Source organism: Acyrthosiphon pisum, chromosome A3, assembly GCF_005508785.2.
Source record: "Acyrthosiphon pisum isolate AL4f chromosome A3, pea_aphid_22Mar2018_4r6ur, whole genome shotgun sequence".
NCBI classification, from domain to species: Eukaryota; Metazoa; Arthropoda; class Insecta; order Hemiptera; family Aphididae; genus Acyrthosiphon; species Acyrthosiphon pisum.
Window position 1 is genome coordinate 14,222,980 of NC_042496.1, and position 23,734 is coordinate 14,246,713.

At 27.0% G+C, this 23,734-nt stretch overlaps 2 protein-coding genes across 2 annotated transcripts in view; one reads left to right on the top strand and one right to left on the bottom strand.

Annotated features, from left to right (window-relative positions):
- The window catches only part of LOC100169603 (cytoplasmic dynein 2 heavy chain 1), a 59,955-nt gene extending 36,245 nt beyond the window's left edge, over positions 1-23,710 (bottom strand). Inside the window, 23 exon segments of the mRNA XM_029491200.1 lie at positions 81-220; positions 374-532; positions 592-759; positions 849-1,003; positions 1,072-1,187; positions 1,256-1,605; positions 1,667-1,904; positions 1,991-2,200; positions 2,273-2,416; positions 2,477-2,607; positions 2,689-2,787; positions 2,886-3,113; positions 3,196-3,388; positions 4,797-4,930; positions 5,036-5,254; positions 5,335-5,486; positions 5,616-5,715; positions 5,771-6,128; positions 6,230-6,356; positions 6,432-6,564; positions 6,703-6,873; positions 7,037-7,185; positions 23,428-23,710. Coding sequence (XP_029347060.1) covers positions 81-220; positions 374-532; positions 592-759; positions 849-1,003; positions 1,072-1,187; positions 1,256-1,605; positions 1,667-1,904; positions 1,991-2,200; positions 2,273-2,416; positions 2,477-2,607; positions 2,689-2,787; positions 2,886-3,113; positions 3,196-3,388; positions 4,797-4,930; positions 5,036-5,254; positions 5,335-5,486; positions 5,616-5,715; positions 5,771-6,128; positions 6,230-6,356; positions 6,432-6,564; positions 6,703-6,873; positions 7,037-7,185; positions 23,428-23,527 — 3,974 coding nt within the window. The 5' untranslated portion in view covers positions 23,528-23,710.
- LOC100167547 (tRNA (uracil(54)-C(5))-methyltransferase homolog) lies at positions 12,313-21,541 on the top strand. Its single transcript, XM_001950939.5, has 9 exons — positions 12,313-12,519; positions 14,187-14,372; positions 14,448-14,597; positions 15,718-15,913; positions 16,130-16,257; positions 16,601-16,824; positions 17,045-17,285; positions 19,278-19,470; positions 19,568-21,541. Exons 1-9 carry the CDS (start codon positions 12,436-12,438, stop codon positions 20,101-20,103), a joined length of 1,938 nt encoding a protein of 645 aa, XP_001950974.1. The 5' UTR covers positions 12,313-12,435; the 3' UTR covers positions 20,104-21,541.
- Positions 23,711-23,734: the final 24 nt, after the last annotated feature.

Sequence of the window (23,734 nt, forward strand, 5' to 3'; positions counted from 1 at the left end):
CAAAATTAACGATATATATTAATATTTATTTACTACTATATGAATAATGTATTAATTAATAAACCTATCAAATTACTTACTTTCTTTGTATATGGGAAAATTGTCTTAGGTACGCGTCGAGTTCCATTAATTTACCTTCCCACACATTAGATTTGTCTAGAAATTGTTCGTCGTTTGAAGTATTTTTAATTGACTGTAATAAACATAGTTTCTCTCCTATCTATCCAAACATGAAAAATAATATTTCGGTATAGCGAGATAACTATTTTATGAAAATATGTATATTATACTTATTCATCGCGACGTGTATACTATTGCAAAATGCGTGTTTAAGACTACGAATCGAAATTTTTTTTTAAAACATTCTTATTACCGAGCTGAAAATAGTTTTAAAATCGTTGATGATCCGAATAGTGTGGCCTTTAGAATCAACATAGTTTATAGTAGAGAAATGCGTTTCAAATTCCCATACATCTAATTCTGACAGTGCTTGTCTGATTGTAATTTCATTAGTTGCTTTAGTATTTAATTCCTTCAAACATACATCTATATTTTCTAAAAATCTTTATTTTACGTATTTTTATTTTTTACCTGTAAACTAGTTAGTTTTTCTTTGATTTTATCTTTTACTAAAATAAAATCCTCAAATTTTAACTGTTCAATATGCTTATACGGAATTCCAATTAATGAAAACATTTCGATCCAATGTTTTTCTGTAAAGGTTTCTCCCTGGACATATTTAATACAAAGCGAAAAGGCCTAAAATCAACATAATTTTACAACACAGTTAACTATTTCAATTCAAACGTTAAATTGTGTTAAATTCATAATGTGATCAATAAAATTACTTTTAAGGTTTCTAATTCGTTGTGTATTTTAATTGTTAACGGAGATGTAGTCGTTTCTTTAAGTTTCTCTTGCCATTTTAAAATAAAATCCATACATTTTTTATAAGCTTTTCCACGAAATACAATCCATTCTTCTTGTCCGATGCTTTGCAAATCTGAAATTAATTTTATCAATTTAATTTAACATACATATTCTATTTTTTATTATAGACATTTTTTTAACCTGAATTAAATTCATCATAAAGGCCCCATATGTTTTCAGAATGTAGCAAATCGTTTTCGATTGAATCATATGAACTAAAGTCCGGTATATCAATATAAGCATCTTTGCAGTCATTTCTATAAAACAACAAATAAGGAAATTACATGGTATTTGTATAGTATTAACAATTGTTTGATAATCATACACTATTTTTTCTTTCTGTTCTTTTAGCGTATTCCATTCGGCACGACTATCTTTTAAAAATTCAACTATTTTTTTCAATTTTGAACTATTTTCATCTTCAAAACCTTTTGGTCTATATTGTTGCCACTTCGAATGAAATGTATCGAACATATTTCAGACGGTTTGCATTTCCGCAGTTAAATTACTTTTCATTGCGTCTATCTGCTGTTTCATAACCATTTGATGATTTTCTAGTATATTTTTAAAGTTTTCCCAACTGGATAAGGCCTGATTCATTTTATCGACTTTTTCATTTGTCCAATTCGATAAAACCTTTTGTTTTTTTATAATTTCCAAGACTACGAGATTCATCTAAAAAGAAAAAAGTTAATAATTTCCATTTTATGATAAATTTTTTTTATAAATTTTTTACTTCGTACGACTCGTCAACTATTTTTTTATGATTATTGTTCACTTGTTTTGTGGATGAAGTTTGTTGTTGAAGCATATTGATAGATTCTTCAATAAATTTATTTAACCTAGCAATGTCGAATAAAATCGATGAATGCAGTAAAGTAGACATTGTATCCCAATAACGACGATTGTGTGTCTCCAATTCTAATCGCACTGCTGCAGTGCTAACAATAAAGCACTCGACATTTAACTCAGCGCTGCAATATTAAATAGTTAAATAAAAATTAATTTTAATTCTTATTGTACAAGTAATTCCATATAATACATTAAATATAAAATTCACCAGTTAAATTTAGCAATCTGTTGGCCCCACGATTTTGAGGATCTAAAATTGTTTTCCCATTCGTGGGCCGTCTTAATATTTTCTTGAATCATTTTCTCAATGTCTATTGACCCAAGTGAAACTCTATTTTCCCATTCTTTTAAAATATTTTCTAATCTCTCAAATAACTGTTCGGCTCTTAAGAACAACTTAGTAAATTTGAGAGCATTACTTATAAAAATAGTAATCATATATTATTAAACGGTTAAATAATATAAAAATACAATAATTATTTTTACATACCGGTCTACAATGGATGCAAATGTTGAAACAGACGAATCCACTATACCACGAAAACCAATTGGTACTGATATAAATTTTTTCAGTAGAGAGAAATACTTCATTCTAATCTCTTCTATTGGAGGGTTAAACTTCAACTGTCTTTGCCTAATGGAAAAATAAATATGTATTTTAAAATTATCATATCCTTAATATAATAAATTATACCTGTACACAATTTCTATTCTAAAATCTGGCAAGTGTTGATTTAGAGCTTCTAGTCCTATTTGATATCTATAGTTCAAGGCTTTGTATATTTGAAAATCTAAGTGTGTTTTCCACGCTTCGCAGTTGGAGAACTTTTGTAAAAACAATCGTTATCACTCATATATATATTTTATTTCATACAATATAAATTATAAATGTACGCTTTTTATTACTTTTTCCTCGACTTGTCTCACAATGTCTCTGATGCTTTTTAATCCGACCTTCCATTGTTGTTGTTCTTGCAAGATATCTATGCTCATAAGATTTATAATCTAACACATTTTAGTGACACAAATACATTTTATTTTATATGATTATGATGGTAAAAGGTTAATGAGACGTTTTATTAACATTTTATTGTTTAGCTTACCTTATTAGATATGGATTGGTGGTAATTAGCTAACGTTTGATTTTCAAGTGATATTTTCTCCATTAGTTTTCGCATTTCGAGTATATAAATATCAACAGAATGGATATCGGTCCATGTCACACGTTGTTGCTGTTTAACAAGATTTAACAACTCAATTGCTGACGACAACATCATAGGCCTTTGAGAAGAGATCATTCGATCTCCTATTGTATTATGAAACGAAGCTATCTAAAGTATGGAACATATTTTCATCGTTGGTTTGAACCAATCATACACCAAATATTGTTGAATAAATATTTTAGTTAAATACTTGTTCGAGAGATTTTGCTTGCCGTATAAATTTGCTTCCCATATCCGACACATTTACTATCTCCGACGGAATATTGTAGCCAAGAATTTTTAACATTTTTACCTCTCTAATTAGTAATTCTATATCTAGATTAAAATTGACTTTCATCAGTTTATTGGATTGAAAGTAAATCACAGGCTCGTCAGAATTTAACCTTTAATATTAGTTAATTTTAGAATTATATTCATCCATAACTATTAAATATTAATAATTATTGTTCAGTGCCATATTGGAATAATATTGTAGTCAATAGTCATATAGACCACCTTAGCATAAATGTACAAATTAAATTATTTTCTACCTATACCGAATATATCGTCTATATTTCAATTTTAAATATAGTTTTCAAGCACATACATAGTATAATGTCCAATTCTGAATTTATCGTGAGTAATATGAACTTTTTAATAATAAAATAAAATATAATTTATATGTTCTTTAGGAAGTGTCACTACTGGGTGGCTTCTTCCAACAACTCACTCACGCCTTTTTGTAAATTAGCCCATATCCTTATTGTGTCTCTGGGTACAGATGGTATATTTCTTTTAAAAAATAAAAAAAAAAAAAAAAATTTATATGTTCATAAAATGCAATCATGCAATTGAGTTAATCGGAAAATATGTAAAAATAAAGTACAATCTGTATTCGGGTTATTGGTTATCGCGACTACTACTACCAACGGTTCTCCGGTAAACTCAATTCTATCTATTTTATTATTATCGATATAATTTACTATTTATTTTAATAATATAAAGGCCAAACATCTCTCAGGGCAACCTTTCTCTTGTTTCATTAATTAATAATAAAAGAGAAATATACTACTCAATTGTTTACATTTAATGTGATGTAGGAAATTTTTAAATCTTACAATATTGCTGCTTAAGTGTACGAAACTTTCTAGGGAAGTGCTTGACCGAAGTTTTCATATTATTTCTTTCTTGTTTTCGTAGGTGTTAACTATAAATAATTGTTAAACTCAAAAAAACTAAAAATACTCATTTTTTATTTGAGACAATATTTAGGTATATTATCTTTATTTCTTATATTCATAGACTACCAAATTAATGCCATAGGACATCAGTGAATAATACATACCTATTCAATATTCAAACGATGTTCATTAATTAATTTCGTTTTTCGTTTTTAAAAGAAAGGACGTGTTTTACATTTAAACCTATTCATATATTCTTCATATAATTTATATTTTATTTGTATGTTTTCGAGTAATTGAAAAAAAAAAAACCATTGTCAATAAAATTCTCATGTGCGATTAGAGTCATCGGTGAAGACCGACCCATGGTTGTTAATTGTTATATGAAACGTACCTACATAGACACATAGTATATCTTAGTACTAACTTAGCACTACTAAGTAAGCATATTATGATTTGTATAGCTATATTCAGACTCAAATTTAATAAAATAGTGAAATTTATGTATATCTATGTTTTTTTATAAATACGCCTATAATTATTATTAAATTATTTATATAGGTGTAACTTTTAAATAGCTGACATTTTTTGTACCTAAAACTTTTGTTAATGATTGCAGATCTTTTATCTTTTTATCCAATTACCATAGGTCTCTGTAACCATATTGTTAATCATTTTCTTTTGAACCGTTAATGCTTCTTTCAGTTTTTGATAATCATTTAAATTAGCTAGTATGCGATCACTTACTTTTTCGATATCATTTAACTGAAATGAATATATTGTTAGCGTTAATAAATGAAATAAAAAAATGATTTATCAGATAGTTATTTTTCAATATGAGATTCAAAGTTTGTGAGTAATTAGTTATACCTTAGCTTCCTGTTGTTTTAATGAATACAAATTTCGTACAATTGGTTCTAAACCTGCTAGTTCTAGTACATTTGTTTTTTGTTCTCCGTCGATATTATCTCCTATTGCACTGACAATTCGTTTTAGACAGTTGAGAAAATTTTCCAATTCTCCTTTGAGTTGAACATAGATTTTTGGCCTTTCTATTATTTCTTGGTAGTGAATAAATTCATGAATAAGCTATTTGAAAGTTAATAATAACGTTTTGATAGAAAAAATACACCATTAAAAAATACAATAATACTATTAATTATTATTACCTCTACAGTGTTTGATTTTTTACTATTAATCAAATTTCGAAGTTTCCCAGCAATTAAATCTTCAGCTGGTTGCAATTTTTGTTCAAATTTTTCCACAGCAGCTTCCCATTTCTCTTTTGTGTAAGTATTTAACTGACTTACGTCATTGAATTCTACGCATTCAATAATAATTATTGTTTTAGTGTAAACTTAATCAGTTAATAATATATAGTAGGTATATATAATCGCAAATAGTCAATAACGCTAATAAACGCATTGAATTAAAAGCTTATAATTTTTACCGATAAATGATTTCAAATTGTCTGATGTTCTTAATTTTTCTTGCTCGTAGACAGTCAATAATTTTATCATTTGGTTATTTACGCATAATATTGATATTATCTAAAATAAATATTTAATTAAAACTGGGTTACTCATATTTATGTTTAAGGCTAACTTCTTTAATATGATTGGAAAATGTGATTAAGTTTTTCGGCAAAAATGTTGGACCAATCCATTTATGATAAGTGTAATTAGGCCAATACAACATAGTCAGTTGTTCACACGTTTTAATCCATTTGTTACAGGTTTTTATACACATTTTCAACACATCGATATTTTCATTATGATCTCCAGTCCATATATTCATATCACTTGTTGTTCGTTGAATTAGTTTTATCATACCGTTTCCGATAACTTCAAATAAATGTTCCATTCTGGTTTGAGGATATTTAATTTCTTCGATTTTCCATATGTCATCGAGACAATTTTGTACGTTCTCTAAGCATTCCTCCATGTCCTGGATGGACGATTCTCTAAAAAAAGGTTATGGTGAGATTATGTAATATAATATTATATTATTATGTATATAAAATATAATCTAAATAATACAAAAAATACAAAAAATGATAGGTACTTTAATTGTTTTGTTACAGGTAAAAATAAAGAACATATTTTTCCAGCTGCGATTGATTCTTCTTTATTTTTTGTATGTTTTTGTACAACACACCAATAGTCACCTTCATCCTCGATGTCTAAAATAGCTACAAACAAAATATAAAATTGTTTCAATATTTCTCGTTGAAATTTACAAAATATACATATTTGTATAAAATTACCTCCTAAATGAGGTTCTATTGAATTATTTGACTGATGAAGCGATGACTTTAAAATAGTAGTTTTTAAACCCATTTCGAGGTCTGAAATCAGACATTGTAATGTCGGGTCGAGTTTTATATCTGATTCAGTATCCTATGAATTATTATAACAGATAATAATTATATTTATATTCATATTTATATTTATAAGAATTTCCAGCCAAATTCACGTTACAAATATATTACCTAACATACGTATCTATAACTTATACATATTTATTTTATTATTTACTTTTAAAAGTGAAGGTGTGTATATATAACGCAAACTATGATAGAGTGCTTCTGTTGGAGAATCTAACATGGAATACACGCATATAATTGAGTGTAAATTATCTTCTGTTATACTTTCAGATCGTGTTTTATAAAATACTATTACTTTGTTGTTCTGGTCTTTTTGAAAAGCCTATAAATAATATATAAAATATTGATCAATATTTATTACAGTTGTATAATACTGTCATTAAAATTGAGAAAAATTAAATAATTATATATAATGTTGTATACTATTAAACCCATAATCTATACTGTAAGTTATTACAACTATTGAATATTATTTTTTTACTTACAATTTTGTCATTTGCTTCAAGTGTTTCAGGGTCTGTATTTTTTATGTATAATGTGCAACAATTAGAAGAGTTTAAGAAAGCGTTTAAGTGTTCGGTACCAGATTTTAAAATAATATTGTCATCAAATGCATCAAGTCCAAAGTAGTTTCCTGTAAATTAACAACTTTTAATGTATATCTATCTATTTATTAAAAGTTGGCACCTTGTCAATACACTGATATAAATATATAAAATATAAAATAATATACCTGCTGTTTTCATAATGAAGATTTTCCGAACGTCTGACATATTAAAAAAATAATTTAAATTTGATACTTGATACTTGTATAATAATTCTTAAGATATTATTGTAGGTTTATGATCAAAAACATATGTTATAATATACTAACTACTGTGAGGACTGTCTTACTAGAATAGCATGGATTAAGTTTGTTGTTGGTGTAATTACCATAGCAACAAAACAACAACACATAATGTCACATGTGAATTCGTGGACATTACATAAGGGTGAATAATGAGATACTTATTTCATTATGAGTAGATAGAGCTATAACTATATTACATTTTTAGCAAAGCCAAATGAATATAGTAGTTCTTCAAAATTGTGTTTTATTAAGAAAATTTTTGTTTTTTTATCACGTTTGGAAGCAGAAAAATGCAGCTTGAAAAATGTTCAACTTTCAGGGTAGTTTCCCGAAATGTGATCTAGTCATTTTTTCTTTAGTAGTTTCATTTTCATGTAGGCACTTTTCAAAACAATAGAGAAATTTTTTTAAAAAAAGGGAATTATTACGTAATAACAGATTTGTTGATTCTTTGCTATAATTCAAAAATGAATAGCTGTATTTATATTAGTTTTTAATTGACATAATATCATTTTCAAAATATTTTAACTCTTTTTATTCTTTTTATAGATATTTGGTAATTGTCTACCTTGTTTTAAATTTATTTATGAAAACATTTTTGTGTTGGGTGAGAAAAATCATGAAAATTTAATATGAGATTTTCATTAAGTTATGATTACCGCAATTAAAAAATATCAAAAAGTACACTGTCGCGTTTTTTTTCTGTAAGTGTTTAAAGTTCAAGTTTTTGCAAAATTCATCAAACCGTGAAAATTTGCATATTATTCTGTAAGTACGTATCTAAATTTTAAATTTTAATTTTAAATATCATGAACTTTGGTATAATATTTATAATATTAATACTCCTGCTAGGAGTTAGGAAAGTTTCCAACGCAACCCCAGGGTAGAAATATTGTAATGGCAAAAAAATATTTGAAAATAATAATTATTGAGAAGCAAAGCAAATTTAATTGACCATCATGTTGTACACTTGTACCTAATGGAAAAAGAGATTAAATTCCATTTTTCGGAACTTCCCAGTATTTATATTAAGTATTATAATTTTATATAAATTATATTCAATTCAGAATTTAATAATTTATGATAATTACCATTCGTAGAGACTTAAAAAATTTTGACACACTTTACACGAATATTATTATTTAAAATATATTATTATAAAATAGAGGAAAATTCATAATTTAAAAAAAGTTGTGAATATGAATTTTGGTATTTTTAGATTGCATATTAAGGGCAATTTATGAAGAACCTTGTAATATACATTTTCAAGAATTTTCCTTGCAAACAAAAACGTTATGCATAGATATTATATTGAAAAAGAAGTAAAACCTTTTAAATGCCTATAAATAACACAAAAAGTAAATAGTTAAAAAATATTTTGAAAATTAGCATGTCTATAAAATGCTGATATAAATATTTCGTGAGAATATTGAGTCAGCTTAGAAACCACTAATAAAGTTGAATATTGAAGTATTTTTACTGCTCCAAAATACGAAGTTATGCACAACAAAAAGTTATATAAGATAATAAATTAATGTTAATAGTTAAAAGTTATTAAAATGTCAATTATTTGAATTTATTTCTTAATAATTATTAAGACTTTATAATAATAGTGGTATTTATTAAATTATAAAAAATTATTTTTATTAAAGTATAGTATAAGAATTTTCAATTGAATAAATTTGATATGAAAATATGGTATGTTGTATCGATGGGGGACACTCCCCTTCACCAATGGTACTAAGCAAATAAAATATTTTGGGTGGTACAGCTAAAATTTACTTATCTTACTGTTAAAAAGTTCGTGACACCACTGCGTATGAACGTTTCATAAAATTGTTATATTTAATATCCAATATTCAATAATATCGATCAATGGTAGCCGGTAGGTACTTGTATATAATATGTAAGTCTGTAACACATTATTTCTTATCTAATTAAGTATATTATATTTTTAATTTTCAGACTTACGAATGATTACGTTAATACGTTTTTATCCATGTAATATAATTTTTGTATAATGTATTTTATATTTTTATCTACATTGTATTTAAATTATAACACTATTTTTAATGTAGGTTATCATTTATTAGTTACCTATTACTTATTGCTATACTATCCCATAAATATAAAATATCTATTTATCTCTTAATTTATGGGTTATTATAACTATTATAACAACTATTAAAAGAAAATATTTGTAAGTTTAATTTTAATAATCGGTCTCTCTAGTCGGCGGTCGTAGTTTATTTATGATAATTTTGTGACCACTGTTTAGTATTTATGTAAAACATAAAGACATGTCCTTTGTACTCCAAAATAATGTCCTCACTTATTGAATTAATACGTATTAAAACCTTTGACCCTCGTCTAGGTCATATCTCGATACTAGTATGCTATTGCTTACTATTAAGTAATAACAAACGTACCTACTAGGCTTAAATAGATAAATACTTAAATGTAAAAATAAATGTATACTCCAGTCTCCAATAACTAAAATTTAACACATTAAAACAATTAAATGCTTTAATAGACAATATAGACTATCGGTATTTCTATAAAGATATCATCATACCATTTAGATACTAGGTGTATAAAGTTAAAGTATAATATGTTATTAAAGTATAATGAGACACGTTAGATAATTATGTACCCCATGTTACCTAATGGCTAATTTATATTTAAGATTAAATCAATAAATTATGAGTGTGCCTAGTGATGTAAATATTTTGTGCGAAGTACCTACTACTGTCAAACTATTTTTTTTTCATACTTAATTAATTCAATGTTCAATTCGATCATAAATTACGTCACTGCGATATAATGATGATTTTTAATGAATTTACTGTGAGTTAAAAGATAAAACAATAAATATTTTTTCTTTAACGTTTCAGAGCCTATAGAGAAAAATTAATGAAAATTATGGATAATCACATTTTTAGTTCTATCATTAAATTCTGTGAAACTATTGTACTTTGTTCATCAAAATTTCTAAAAAAGTATTACCTACTTACAATTACAGAAGCCTAATACTAAATTTAAAGCTATATAAACATAATCTGTATGCTTATTAATTTAATAAAATAATTGGTAGGTAATAAAAATATATAATTTTACTCACTGTAATAATTATATTACGTAACGAGTGTCTCGTTAAAACTTTTACAGTGCATAAAAATGGCTTTAGTGTTTTTTTTAAAGAGATATACTAAATTAGTGGATATAAACAAAGCTATATTATAACGGGTAACTCCAAAAACCATTCATTATTGAAGTTTAAATCCAAGCTTTTACAATTTTTAATATTTTATCAAAAAAAAAAAAAATAAATATTAAACAACTAAATTAATTTGTATACTAAATATATTACTTCATATTATTATTAAATTTATCTACTATAGTAAATTCTCAAAAATATATATTAACAAAATAACAAAAATATAGGTAATTATAATTATATATTCCGTATGACTTAACAATTTCCATATACCAGATGTTTATAATATATTAATATTTAATACCTACAAATTAATTTTTGTAAGCACCTATTAAAAACATTGCGGAATTTATATGATATACGTATTGTAATTTTAGTTTCATAAATAAATAAAACCTACATGGAAAATACTTTTTGACCTTTGATAATATTTAGAGCAACTATTAAGGTTCCATGTTTAATTGTCTACTACGTAATTAAAGTACAATTCATTTGTAAATATTATAACTAGTAACTACATACCTAATATATAATGTAATTGGGAAATATTAACATAATTTACATTATAACCCCTATGTATAATTTGATAGTATTATATAATAAACAATAGGATTGTCTATTATTTGGTATTTTCTTGTATTACATTTTTAACCGTTTTGGGATAAGTAACTTATTTTGACTGTTGTTTTTGTAGTATTAAAAACAATTTTTCATATAAAATAAACGTTTTCTGTTTCGTTATATTACTAAAAAAGTGTATAAATGTAATTATGCTCTTAAAGAATAATAATTATTGTATGTTGTACGTAGGTACTCACGCAGCACACGTTTTATAGGTTTATCAAACTTTTAAAAATATTAGCGTTTAATTTATTTGAAACTCTAATTTGACCTTAAAATGTTATACAATACCATTTTTGGGCTTTAATGAATGCATAAAATTACAACATTTGTAAACAGACCGACAGGTTTATGTTTCAGTTTCAATGATACTGAAAAGGTTAAATATTTGACTACATATTATAACTACTATTATTGTTTACCGAAATATGAAATTTCATTTACGTGAAATATTTAGTTTGATAGCAGAATAAAAAATATGGTAATCGCATTAATCACTAAATAAACCAATAATTATTACTAACTCAATACTTTTTTTTAGGTGGTACTAATAATTGAAATAAAAATATTTTTCATCTATTTAAATAACAATTATTAACAATAGTTTGCAATAATTTTAAATACATCAAATTATATAACCCTAGGGATACATCGTAACTTGTATTCCTTAAAAGAAAAACATTTATTTTGCTATGGAATGTATAAATCATAAATGTACAGTAATAATACAATTCCATTTAGGTACTGTAGGTAATAAATAAATAATTATTGGACTGCAGTTTTAAATTATTTCCCATATTATGTAAAATGATAAATCTAAGATCAAGGCTGTTTAGTTGTTAAGCCGTGTATACTTCTTAAAATCTTATAAACTATTGTACGCATTGCAATAATGTTTTTTATAACTTTTACATAAAATTTTTCATCTTTTATTTTTATTTTAATAAGAATATATCAATAAAATTACTACCTAAACATATCTATCTTATCTTTCTTATTAAACTTTTTGTTTTGTTTTTATCAATGTAGACTGTAGAGGGGTCATAGAGTCTATTATTCCAACAAAGCAATGATTTAATTTATTAATCATTCAGTCGTTATACATGGAACACTACTAACGGAAATAATAAACGGTAAACTTGTGCATCATACATTAAACACTTAGTTCATGAATTACAGTAGTTACAAAATTTAAAATGAATTTTGCAACACCAGTGAATTCTGATAAATTACGGTATAAAATAAAAGTCAGCGGTCTCCCTAGATTTTATTCTTTATTGGTGAGTAATTTTTTTTTTTTAAATATTAGGTATATAAATTTATAGATTAGTATTATTATATTAGAACTATTATTTTAGAGCGATTTAAATCGGCAAAACTTCCATTATAAATGATATCTTAATACCTACATTATTGTAATTAATTAAATAATAATAGTTAGGTACTTTACAAATAGCCCACTTTAATTAATTTTTGGTAATTATTTTTACTAATATGACTTTAAATTATAAAGTATTTATATTTATAAATATATATCATAACACATAGGTACATAAATTAAATATTTGATTTATAGCTATTATAGTGCTATACATTGAATTTGTAATAAATATTAAGACTAAATAAAGATAATTTAATTATATACTATGAAGTACTTCATAGTATAGAAGAATCGTGGTACCTACTCTATAATGTTCAGATACTCTAGTTTCTAACATACATTTACGTAGATAATTATCATCTCAAAAATAAAATAATACCAACTATTTTAAAAATAAATAAATAAACTATATAAATTACTATATTTCTAATTTATTTATTTAAAAGTAGATCGTATATCATAGACTCATAGACTATGACTGTAATAAATGCGCATATTATTAACCAGTGGTTCTTAAGCTGTAGTCTGTGCAGAATATTGTATATTTATTTCAAAATTTTAGTTTTTCCATAATAAGCCGAAAAGCTAAAAATAATTACAATGGCGATCAGGAAGGATCAAGAATCAAGATCATTTCGATTTGATCATACAATGTAGATTAATTATAATTTTAAACTCCGGGAAGTATTTTGCTTCTATACATATTTAAGTATTCAACTGAGTTCCACACAGTGAATAAATAAAAACCATTCTTACAGAATATTAAAGATTCAAATGAAATAAATTAAGTTCCATCGCACTTATTAGTTATTACTATACATTAATTTGTATGCACAAAATACAATTATTATCACTCACATTATTGGCACAATTTTGCTCTAAAATATGAAAACATGACTCGATTTAAAATCAAGTAAGGTGAAAGAAATTGAATATTTTAAATTATAGACTTCATGCAAATTTAGCTAGATAGGTACTCACTTTTAACCCGACTTATGCCTTCTATATTCAGTTGTAGAATTCTAAACTGAGTGCCTAGTTCCCTGGTCAGTTGACTCTTAGAAGAGATGTTTTTGTTGGATGGGAAGAAAAAATAACAGCAATTATATGCCTACCATTCTAAAATTAAATAATAATTGCGTACGTACCTATACTATAGTTGCGTACCAATTGTAGATTTGTATTATAAGTGACAGTTTTCATATGCACAAATATTCAGGGCGGGGAGGTTGGGAGCTAAGAAAAAACTGAATATTTAACGCCACATTGGAATAAACATTTTCATCTCTACATAAAAGTCTTTAGCCCCCCCCCCCCCCCCGCTCAAATTTCAAACACTATTGGTGGACTAATACCATGTTAAAAAAGAGATACCGAGTGTTTGATTCAGGTCCTTAAAAATGTATTCTTTAAATAATTTAAGTAAGTGACTTATTTTAAATATAATCTGTGTTAAGTGCATACCATATAATATAATTTCTTTAATAAATAAATGTAAATCTTCGTTACCTACTTTAAATATTTACTTATAAATGTGTAAAATGATGATTAAATTGTTGTTACTAGGATCCGTTGCTACAAGAATTTTTGAAAATGATAAATGAGGAGTTGAAATTAAATTGCATACACGCGAGATACAGTAAAAAAGGTAACGCATGGCTGTATCTCACGTTTCCAACCGAAACCGAACAAGCGGTTGCTTTAAGACTATTAAAAAAATATAACTGGAAAGGACGTTCTTTAATCAGTACGGTTAGTGCTTGATCATAATTTTTGATTTTAATACAGAAAATAAATATATATTTCTCATATTTAAATTGTATATAGTTAGTTACGGCCGACACACCTAAAACCAAAATGAATTTAACATACGTCGAAGGGAACCATGTTGCTAAAAGACCTAGACTTGATATTCCACTTAGTGAACAGGTTTTGATGTCTACAATTCCTTATCATAGTATTGAATACGAAGAACAAGTGAGTACAAAACGATTGCAAATTAAATAACTAATACAACTTACAAGTTTGAAGTTTACAACAGTAGTTAATAATGGTTATTAAATACAACCCGTGATTATAATATTATAATATTATATTATTTTTATATTCGTTACACAGGATGATTCACTAAGCATGTACACATTGTACACCCTATTATTATTTCCTTTAATAGGAGTTAAAATGTATTCAAATTCTGACTGAAATATTTAAATATACTTAAAGATCATATTTTCAAATTCTTGATATTTTTTGTACTACTTGCGGAGGGTTCTATGATGATACAAACTTCTATTCTTCAAAAAAGAACCACTTTTTCTACGGTAAATTATTAAGCAGATCATTTTTCCGAAAGTTTTGACGTATCAAAATTAAAATTCAAACGAGTAGTTTTCCAGCTGTTAAAAGGTTTATACTAAGGATAATAGTCCTAAAAAATGGTATACAAAAATATAAATAGACGTAATATTGGATCTAATATTTATTATCCTTGAACCATTTTTACAAATTATAAATGTCGATTGTTGATGGATTATTATTAATTACTAAAATTTTTAAATCATCGTATTCATCATATTATCTTGGATTAATCATATTATCATGGATCTATTATCTTTATTACTCAGTACACAATGTTAAAGCACTCGAAAACCTGCTCGTTCAAATTTTGATTTTGATACGTTCAATTTTTGAAAAAAATTATCTGCTAAATAATTTACAGTAGAAAATGGGGGTTCTCAAAAACAGAAGTTTTTTTATACAGGACACTGCTTAAGTAGTACAAACAATTTCAAAATTTGGTTTTTATGTATATTTAAAATTATATTTTGAGTAACTACTCACTACTGACTACATTATTGAAGAAAAATGGGGGTGAGCATGCTTGGTGAATCATCCTGTATAAATATATATTTTAATCTCTTACTATAATGTTTAAAAATAGTTTATTATAATCGGTAGTACTATCGCACTTATATACCTCGTAAATAACACACAATTATATCGAATTATCTAAACCTAATGAATGTTTAATTTAATTGAATTCATGTATGAGTACAACTTTATTTATGTAACTAATTGGCGGTTCGGTTCGAAACAGTTGAGGAAAAAGAGCGAAGAAGCGAGAATATTGTTTCAACGGTTTGGGACGATAATTCAACGCAAACAACCGCCGCTTGCGGAATGGTGTGCGATGCGTAAACGGCAGCTGAATAGCGATTTGGCGTTTGAGCTGTCGCCGATAATACCGTCGCAAAAAGTCGACCGGTACCGCAACAAATGCGAATGGAGCGTAGGTGAGTAAGAACTGTTTAATTAAAGGCGCGCACAAAGATCCATACACAGACTCAAAGTAAAATAACGGGGAGCACCTGAATTATATTATTATTTTGAAGTCGGTCTTTGTACAGACCGACGGGACACTGTAGCTGCAGCACGCGATAAATAGCCCAAAGGAATGGGTTTGGTATTATACAGTAATACCCACTGGACTGGGTTTAAAATGTATACAGGAATAAATCCCGACAGTGATTCAGTGGCCGTCGGGCTGAGAGTGAAAGATTCGATGGACGGAATCCACTATGTCGGTCCACCGGATTGTCTGAGAAATTTGCCGATGCCAATGATCACGTTAGCGAAGGTAGTGTAGCAATGATAATAATATAGACAAAATATATTATATTCAACATTTTTTTTTTACGTTATTTTCGAATTCATGATCTGCAATTATATAATAATCGAACAGATATAAATATATAACTATATCCGTTTTCGGTTGCTTCAAATATTATGTTCAGATTCATTAAAACTAATTTTTCATAACTTAAAATTTTAATAATTTATTAAGACCTTTCCTATTTTCTGAATCAATTACTTATTTTGTTTAACGGCGTAACATTTATTTTACTGTACAGCCAACAATACAAGTATAAAAATATAGGTAGACTTGATAGTATTTTTTAAATCGATTGTGTTTAATTCAGAAATTCGAGGATTTCGTGAAAAATCATTCTCAAGATTGGAGAATATGGCGCAATATGATAATTCGTATGAATGAAGACGGAGAAGTAATGGTGTCGATAGTTATCAACCAACATCTACTAGACACCGAACAATTGTCTAATATTAAATGCTCCATATCGGAATGGTCTAAAAATAACATAACTGAGAACGTAGTGTCGTTATATTTTCAAGTCCATGGAGAAAAGTGAGTTCAGACTTATACTTAACGTATATTATTCATAATAAAAAAAATACAAAATACGTATTGTAAAATTGATTAAATTCAAATTGTCCTGTTTTGTGAAAATTAATGAAACTTTTAGAATTGGTAATATAATTTATTAACATTTTAACATTTGTTTTTAACGTCAATTGTTGTATATAAATATATATATATGTGTGTGTGTGTGTGTGTGTGCGCGCAGGACCTTAGCTGATTGTATCGGTACCACGATCGAAGCTGAATTATTGTGGGGACAAAAGTACATTGTAGAAAAGCTATTAAACTTGTCGTTAGAAATCTCTCCAGCCACATATTTTCGTTTGAATAGTTTAGGCGCTGAAGAATTGTGTAAAGTGGTTGCTGATCTTGCCGATGTGAACGAAAATACTACAGTTTTGGATTTGTTCTGTGGATCTGGATGCCTAGCACTTACATTAGCCAAGGTAAATTCATTAATTCATAATTTAACTCATTTGTCTCGGTTTAAATTGTAGGCTATAAATTATATATATTAGGTATATTATTCAGTATCAATATCTAATTATTGTAAGGTAATGTAAATGTAACTTGCGTTTAATTCCATATTTTATAGTTAAAAATGTATAGATACATAATATAAATATTAAGACATGAAAAAGTTTCTGTGTACTAGGTACTTAGGTTTTAAATGGCAATAACATTTACCAGATAAATATAATAATTAAAATTGTGTGTACTTTATTTTTACTATAATTTTTTGAGAGCGTCTGAAGTCAGAATGTTAACGAAATTAGTCAACAACGTGAAAATTTGTAACTTTTTTTATTGTTAAGAATCCATAAACAGTTTCCTTTTTAAATCTAAAATTTAAATATTTATTCCTCATAAGCTTTTATCCCTATTACAAAAAAAAAAAATGTTCAGGCTCGTTCAGATAACTTGGAAATGTAATACAAGATCCCACATAAGTTGCTTCTATAATATACAAACATATAATAAGTAGGTACAATTTTTTTTATGTTCATTTTCAGTTTATATTTAAAAACTCAAAATCACGAACATTTTCAAATTATTTTTAGGTGGTTAAAGATTTATAAAGTGTTTAATTTTCATATCTAAGACAGCTAAAGCTTAAACGTTTAAATAGTATATTAGAAGATTATCATAAGTGTACTATAGTTTTTACTGAAATCTAGAAGTCTAAAAATATATAAACATAATTTTTTATAGACTTCGAAGTTCAAATGTTGACAAAATTAAATATTTAAACAAAGATGAACAATTTTAAATATTTTGTTGTACTTACCTAATTCAAAAATATTATTAATGGGGACTTGAAAGTACTTCGTATGTCACTGTATTTTATATAAGCAATTACATTTTCAAAACATTTAGAACAGTTGCTATTTGCCTATTTACACCATGAATCTATTCACGCCATTCTACTATATACCTATATCAGGTATGGCTCAAAAGTTAATAACAATAATTTAGGATGGGGGACGGAGTGGCCGAGCGGTCCAAGGCGTCGGTTGCGACGCAGCCGGCGCAGGCTCGATTCCTCGGTCGCGGGCGGCATTTTTCTTCAGCCGAGTCACGGTGGCTGTTGAGAATTGCCGCCATCCCCAACCCGGGCATGGCAGTCGGCAAATATCTACGGGCGCCCACTTGAAAATTCTGCCAACACAAAAAAACGTGTGTTCCTCCCTACCGTCCCAAAAACCTACAATACATACAGCTAATGGCCTTAGTTGCCGGCCTAAGACCAATAAAAAAAAAAACAAAAAATAAAAAATAATTTATTATATAAAATATAAATATGTACTATTATAATAATTAAATATTAATAATATAATAAATGCAATGTTCTTGGAAAAAAATAATTTAACCTAGGTACCTAATTAGTAGAGTGATTTACTCAATGATGAGGTACACTTGTTACCGACTTTCCCCCTTTGGGTTATTTGATTTTCAATAAATAAATTTGGTTTTTCTTGGTCATTCTTATAATTTTGTTTCGATTTTTTGAAACTACGCATATGAGCATATAAATCTTGTAGTGGTGTAACAAGTGGATCAACCCTTCGCATAAGATGGCACGCGTCTTATATAATATATACATTTTATAACTTTTGCTTATTGTATTACGTGTATACTGACTACTGATTCAACAGATTGTAAATCTTTTAAAATAAAAAATCGTGTAATATAATAATAGCCTATACATTTCATATATATATGTATGTATGTATATAAATTACAAATACATATTATTTTGATTTGTCTGTTAACGGCGTATCAGTAACAACATATATTGTTTGGTACGCAAGTGAGGTGCAGCCGTATATTAAATTATATTTTATAATAAATTACACCATTATTTATTACATATTTGCATCGTATGTGATTATAGTGAAATTAACTCAGAACTATGTTTCGTATTTTTAATTACATAGAAATGTAAGCAAGTCGTGGGCATCGAGCTAATTAAGGCAAATATAATGGACGCAAAAAGAAATGCTGAAATAAATGGAATAGTCAATTGTGAATTCATAGCTGGTAGGACGGAGGATATTTTGGATTCCGTGCTTAACAAACTCAAAGGATGTAACGTAACCGTGATTATGGATCCGCCTTTAACTGGAGTCAGTAAGTGAAATAAATATTTTAAATTAGATTAATATTGCAATGAATATGTATTATAATTACAAATTATAACACTATATGTACGTTGTTTTTTGAAAAGGTACCGGATTGGTCAGGACTCTTCGTAAATTTAAAGAAGCTATAAATTTAATTTACGTTTGTTCTAATCACAAACTGCCTTTGAAAAATCTACTAGATTTTTCTTCGGTAGTCAGATATTGGCAAAAACCAATAGATTCCGATCCATTTCTTCCACTTCGTGTAGTTCCTATAGATATGTGTCCTCATACACTTAGGTCAGAACTGGTTTTGCACTTTAAGAGGTTTTGTGTTGATGACATTTTATCAACTAAAAACGATAGACCGTCAAAAATGTATAACAACAGAAAATTTAAAACAAAATTTAACCCAAGAACATCGGAAACTGTTACATCAAGTATTCAACCATCAGCTTCCGGAGTGGGTGGATTGTTGGACTACCTCAAGAAAATCGAAGAAAGGGCGTATCAAGAAGGGTTAGCCAAAGGATTGGAGAGAAAAGCGTTCCAAATGGGTTATTCGAGAGGACTTCAGTGTGCCGCCGCTAATGACGATGATCAATTTAAGAAAAACTCTTCAGCTAATTCTGATCAGTAATTACAAACACTATAATATAATAGTATATTATACATTTTTATAATAATATATTAAATATTTATAAAATTTTAAAAGTTCCACTTTGTTATAAACAAAATAACCAGTCTTTTTAAGATGTAATTTAATGTAAAACTGTTTTTTGGGTACCTATACCCTGTTCCAAAAGAGAAGACACCAGATGTACGTAGCAAAACCAGTTTTTCCTGTGGCCTGTCGTCTAATTTTTTGGAACAGGGTATAGATACGTATAATATAAATTAAGAAAAACATAATGCTCAAATGCGCATTACGCAATTCGCAGTTAGCAACTAATATACACCATAATATATAGGTACAGTTCAAAATAATAATTTAAATTTAATGAATAATCTTAAGAGGTAATATTTTACAACATCATTTTTTCTTATATTATAAATTGGAAGTGTATTATTATTTATTTTTTGCTAGTCAATACGCTATACACTTAACATACAATTATATAATCTATTCATATAATATGTTATAGATTAATAGTTATAAATTATAAGTTTTATATTTTCAAGAAGTACAAAATAAAATTGACCATATTATAATATTCAGTTTACCTACTTGCTATACACTAATTCTAATTTATAATATATAAATATACCTAGGTAACATAAATATAGATAATTAACAAATTTGTTACACACTCATAAAATATTTAATATATAATTTTATTGAAATTTACATTCTTATAATTTCTAAGTAATTCTAAGTTAAAATTAATAATAATTTTAATATATATATTGTGAATTGTGAATACTGTATGTACCTATACTGTAAAATATAAGATGTTATTTACGTCAATAATTACTGAAAGGTACAATTGGTACCTATATATAATTTAGAAAGATACCTACGTATACGTATAATATTATTATGTGTAGATACCTAGGTTAGTCTAATATTTTAAGCACTAGAAAATATAATATTATTTATTACACTTTATATTAGTATTAATTATTTTGGGGCAATATAATACTCAAAAGTCATAAATCGTACCTATATAAGTATAAAAAAATATACATACTACATGTGTATTTATTACTTTAAATACAATTTAAAATAAGCTTTGTGTGCAGAATTCTATATTAAATTATTTAATCCTGTACCTATCTTAGTTTGTAACCAACTTTGTTATAATTAATATTTTTTCATAGTTTAGAAAGGATGACTTTATTAATGTATCTTAACAATTACTGTTTAGGTCGTTCAGGGCTTAGTTAGATAACACAATTACACCCTAAAATATCAATAATATCAATGGATAATGGATATTAGATTGTACCTATACGTTAAGCACCTCTGACAATTTGTAAACCAACCTATTTGATTGCGTGTTCGTTTTTTTATTACAATAATATTACTTTTTAGATTCTTATCAGTTTGTACGAACAAAGTAGTAATTTTTCTTCTTTTCATGTACTTTTTATTTTAAAACAATCCTGTTCAAACGAGGTTTTAACATGCTATTTAAGAATTTAAAGCGGTGTATGCGTATTTACTATGTAGGAACAGACACCTGGCCGTATAAGCACGGGCTTATAGAACAACATTTTGAGGGCAGCAAATTGGGCCCTAATCCTTCACCCAGGTTTCAAAGCAATGATACCTTTGTATACATGGTTATTCAGTGAAATCCCATTCTAAAAACAATATAATAATTGGTTTGATTTTTCGACTAAATTTCTAGTGAAACTATAATGTCGTTTTCCTAGATAAACGGCTTATTATATTTTTATTTGATGTGTTTATTGGTTGACTAGCAAAATAATGAGAGAAACGACGATAGGCTTATGATATAATATAGACTATAGGTAGCTACTCAATTTATCATAATCCATAACGATAACTCATAAGCTAACTTCTTTAAATGTCTCAAAAACAACAGAATATTATGGTAAGTTATAAGAATGCAACCTACAGGATGATATGTAAAAAAATCTTTTTTCAACAGACTTTTGGTTATACATTTAAACATTTAAAATCTTATTTACAATTTTCAAACAAAGGAACTAAATGCATTTATATTCTATAAGTTTTCTTGTTATTTAAAAATTATGATTATTTATCATTTCCTATACTTGATAAAAATTTTCAAAATATTTTTACTCGTTTTGAGTAGTTAACGGACATTTTCAATTTTTAATATCTTTAGTTTATTTTCGAAAAATGTCAATAAAATGGTATTAGTTGAGTAGAAAAGAAAAGCGTGAAATATTAATACAATGCTTCTGCTATATTGTCACAATAGAAGTTGAAAATATTAAAAATACATTGGCACAATTTTTTTTATAAGCATTTAAAGATCGAATTTTTACATAATTGATCAAATTTAAACTTAAAAATATATAAAATGTTTAACTTTTATACCTACTAATAAAAATTTAAAACAAGGTTCCACGTAAGTAGTTAATTTTGTTACCAAAAAATCTAAAATATACAAAAACATTGTCTTTTTATAGTTATTTTAAGTTCAAATTTGGACGAAATTACATAGTAAATAAAGATTTTAGTTATTTTTTGTAATTTTATAATTAATAATTATTAATAACAATATAAATGTAATATAAAATACCTATAAAGTACCTTTAGACATTAACATAATTTCTTTTAGATTATCGTTAGTCATTGAGTCTCTCAATCTATTTTTTAGATAGGTAGGTACCTATTTAATAGTAAGTTCAAGCAATTTACAATTATCCTTTTATCATACTAATTTAGACTCAATTAGGTACCTACTCAAAACATATGAAAGCCAAAAGGCAAAAATTAAATTCATAACAAAATTATTGAATTATAAATTGACGGCCGACTGCCGACGTCCACTTTTTGTGTAAGCAATCCAGACCGCCAGGCAATGCCCCGGTTTGCCAGAGGGCCACGCCACCCCTGTAGTACAGGTATAGGTACAATAAGTACGTAGACCTAGACACCTATAATACTCCGTACCAAATAAGAGCGCACCGGGCGGCCACGGACAAAACCGGTCTTGTAAGTTTGGTTCGCTCTTATTTGGTACAGGGCATAGTGTTAAAGGATTGTATAATTTTATTATTCACACAATCATTTCTAAAAAAAATGTTTAAGAAATATGCTCGTATAATTGTATAAACATGTATGAATGCGTAATTGTTCATGCTATAAAATGTATAAAGGGTCATGGTTCGAAATAATGAAAATGTTTTCCACAAAACGTATAAAAACATTAATAATCTCTAAGCCACTATCACTATTGCCCACTACACAGTAGGTACGCATATTTACTAATATTACATATTTACATATTACTATATACATTACCACGCGGGATAAAGACATAAAGTAGCAACATTTGCAGCGCAGCCTGTGGACGTTTAATCGTGCGACTTGTTACGGGGCGTTTTTTCATGTGTGTGGTCATCGGGTTTGGTCTCTTCTAGTCTTCATCACGAATTAACTTAAAAAAACCGTGTCTTCGTACGTCAAACCATAAAAAAATAATCAAACATAATATTAGATTATTATGCTTTCAATGTCTTAGATTATAATTTATAATCATTTAAAGTTTTTAGTAATTATCATGTTTCGAACCCCTGGTTTTAAATAAATTTCTGTTATCAGTTTATCA

Coding starts and splice junctions, on each gene's coding strand:
- LOC100167547 (XM_001950939.5), top strand. CDS start 12,436: ATGAATTTTGCAACACCAGTGAATTCTGATAAATTACGGTATAAAATA. Junction 12,520..14,186: donor CTAGATTTTATTCTTTATTG/GTGAGTAATTTT, acceptor TGTTGTTACTAG/GATCCGTTGCTACAAGAATT. Junction 14,373..14,447: donor GACGTTCTTTAATCAGTACG/GTTAGTGCTTGA, acceptor AATTGTATATAG/TTAGTTACGGCCGACACACC.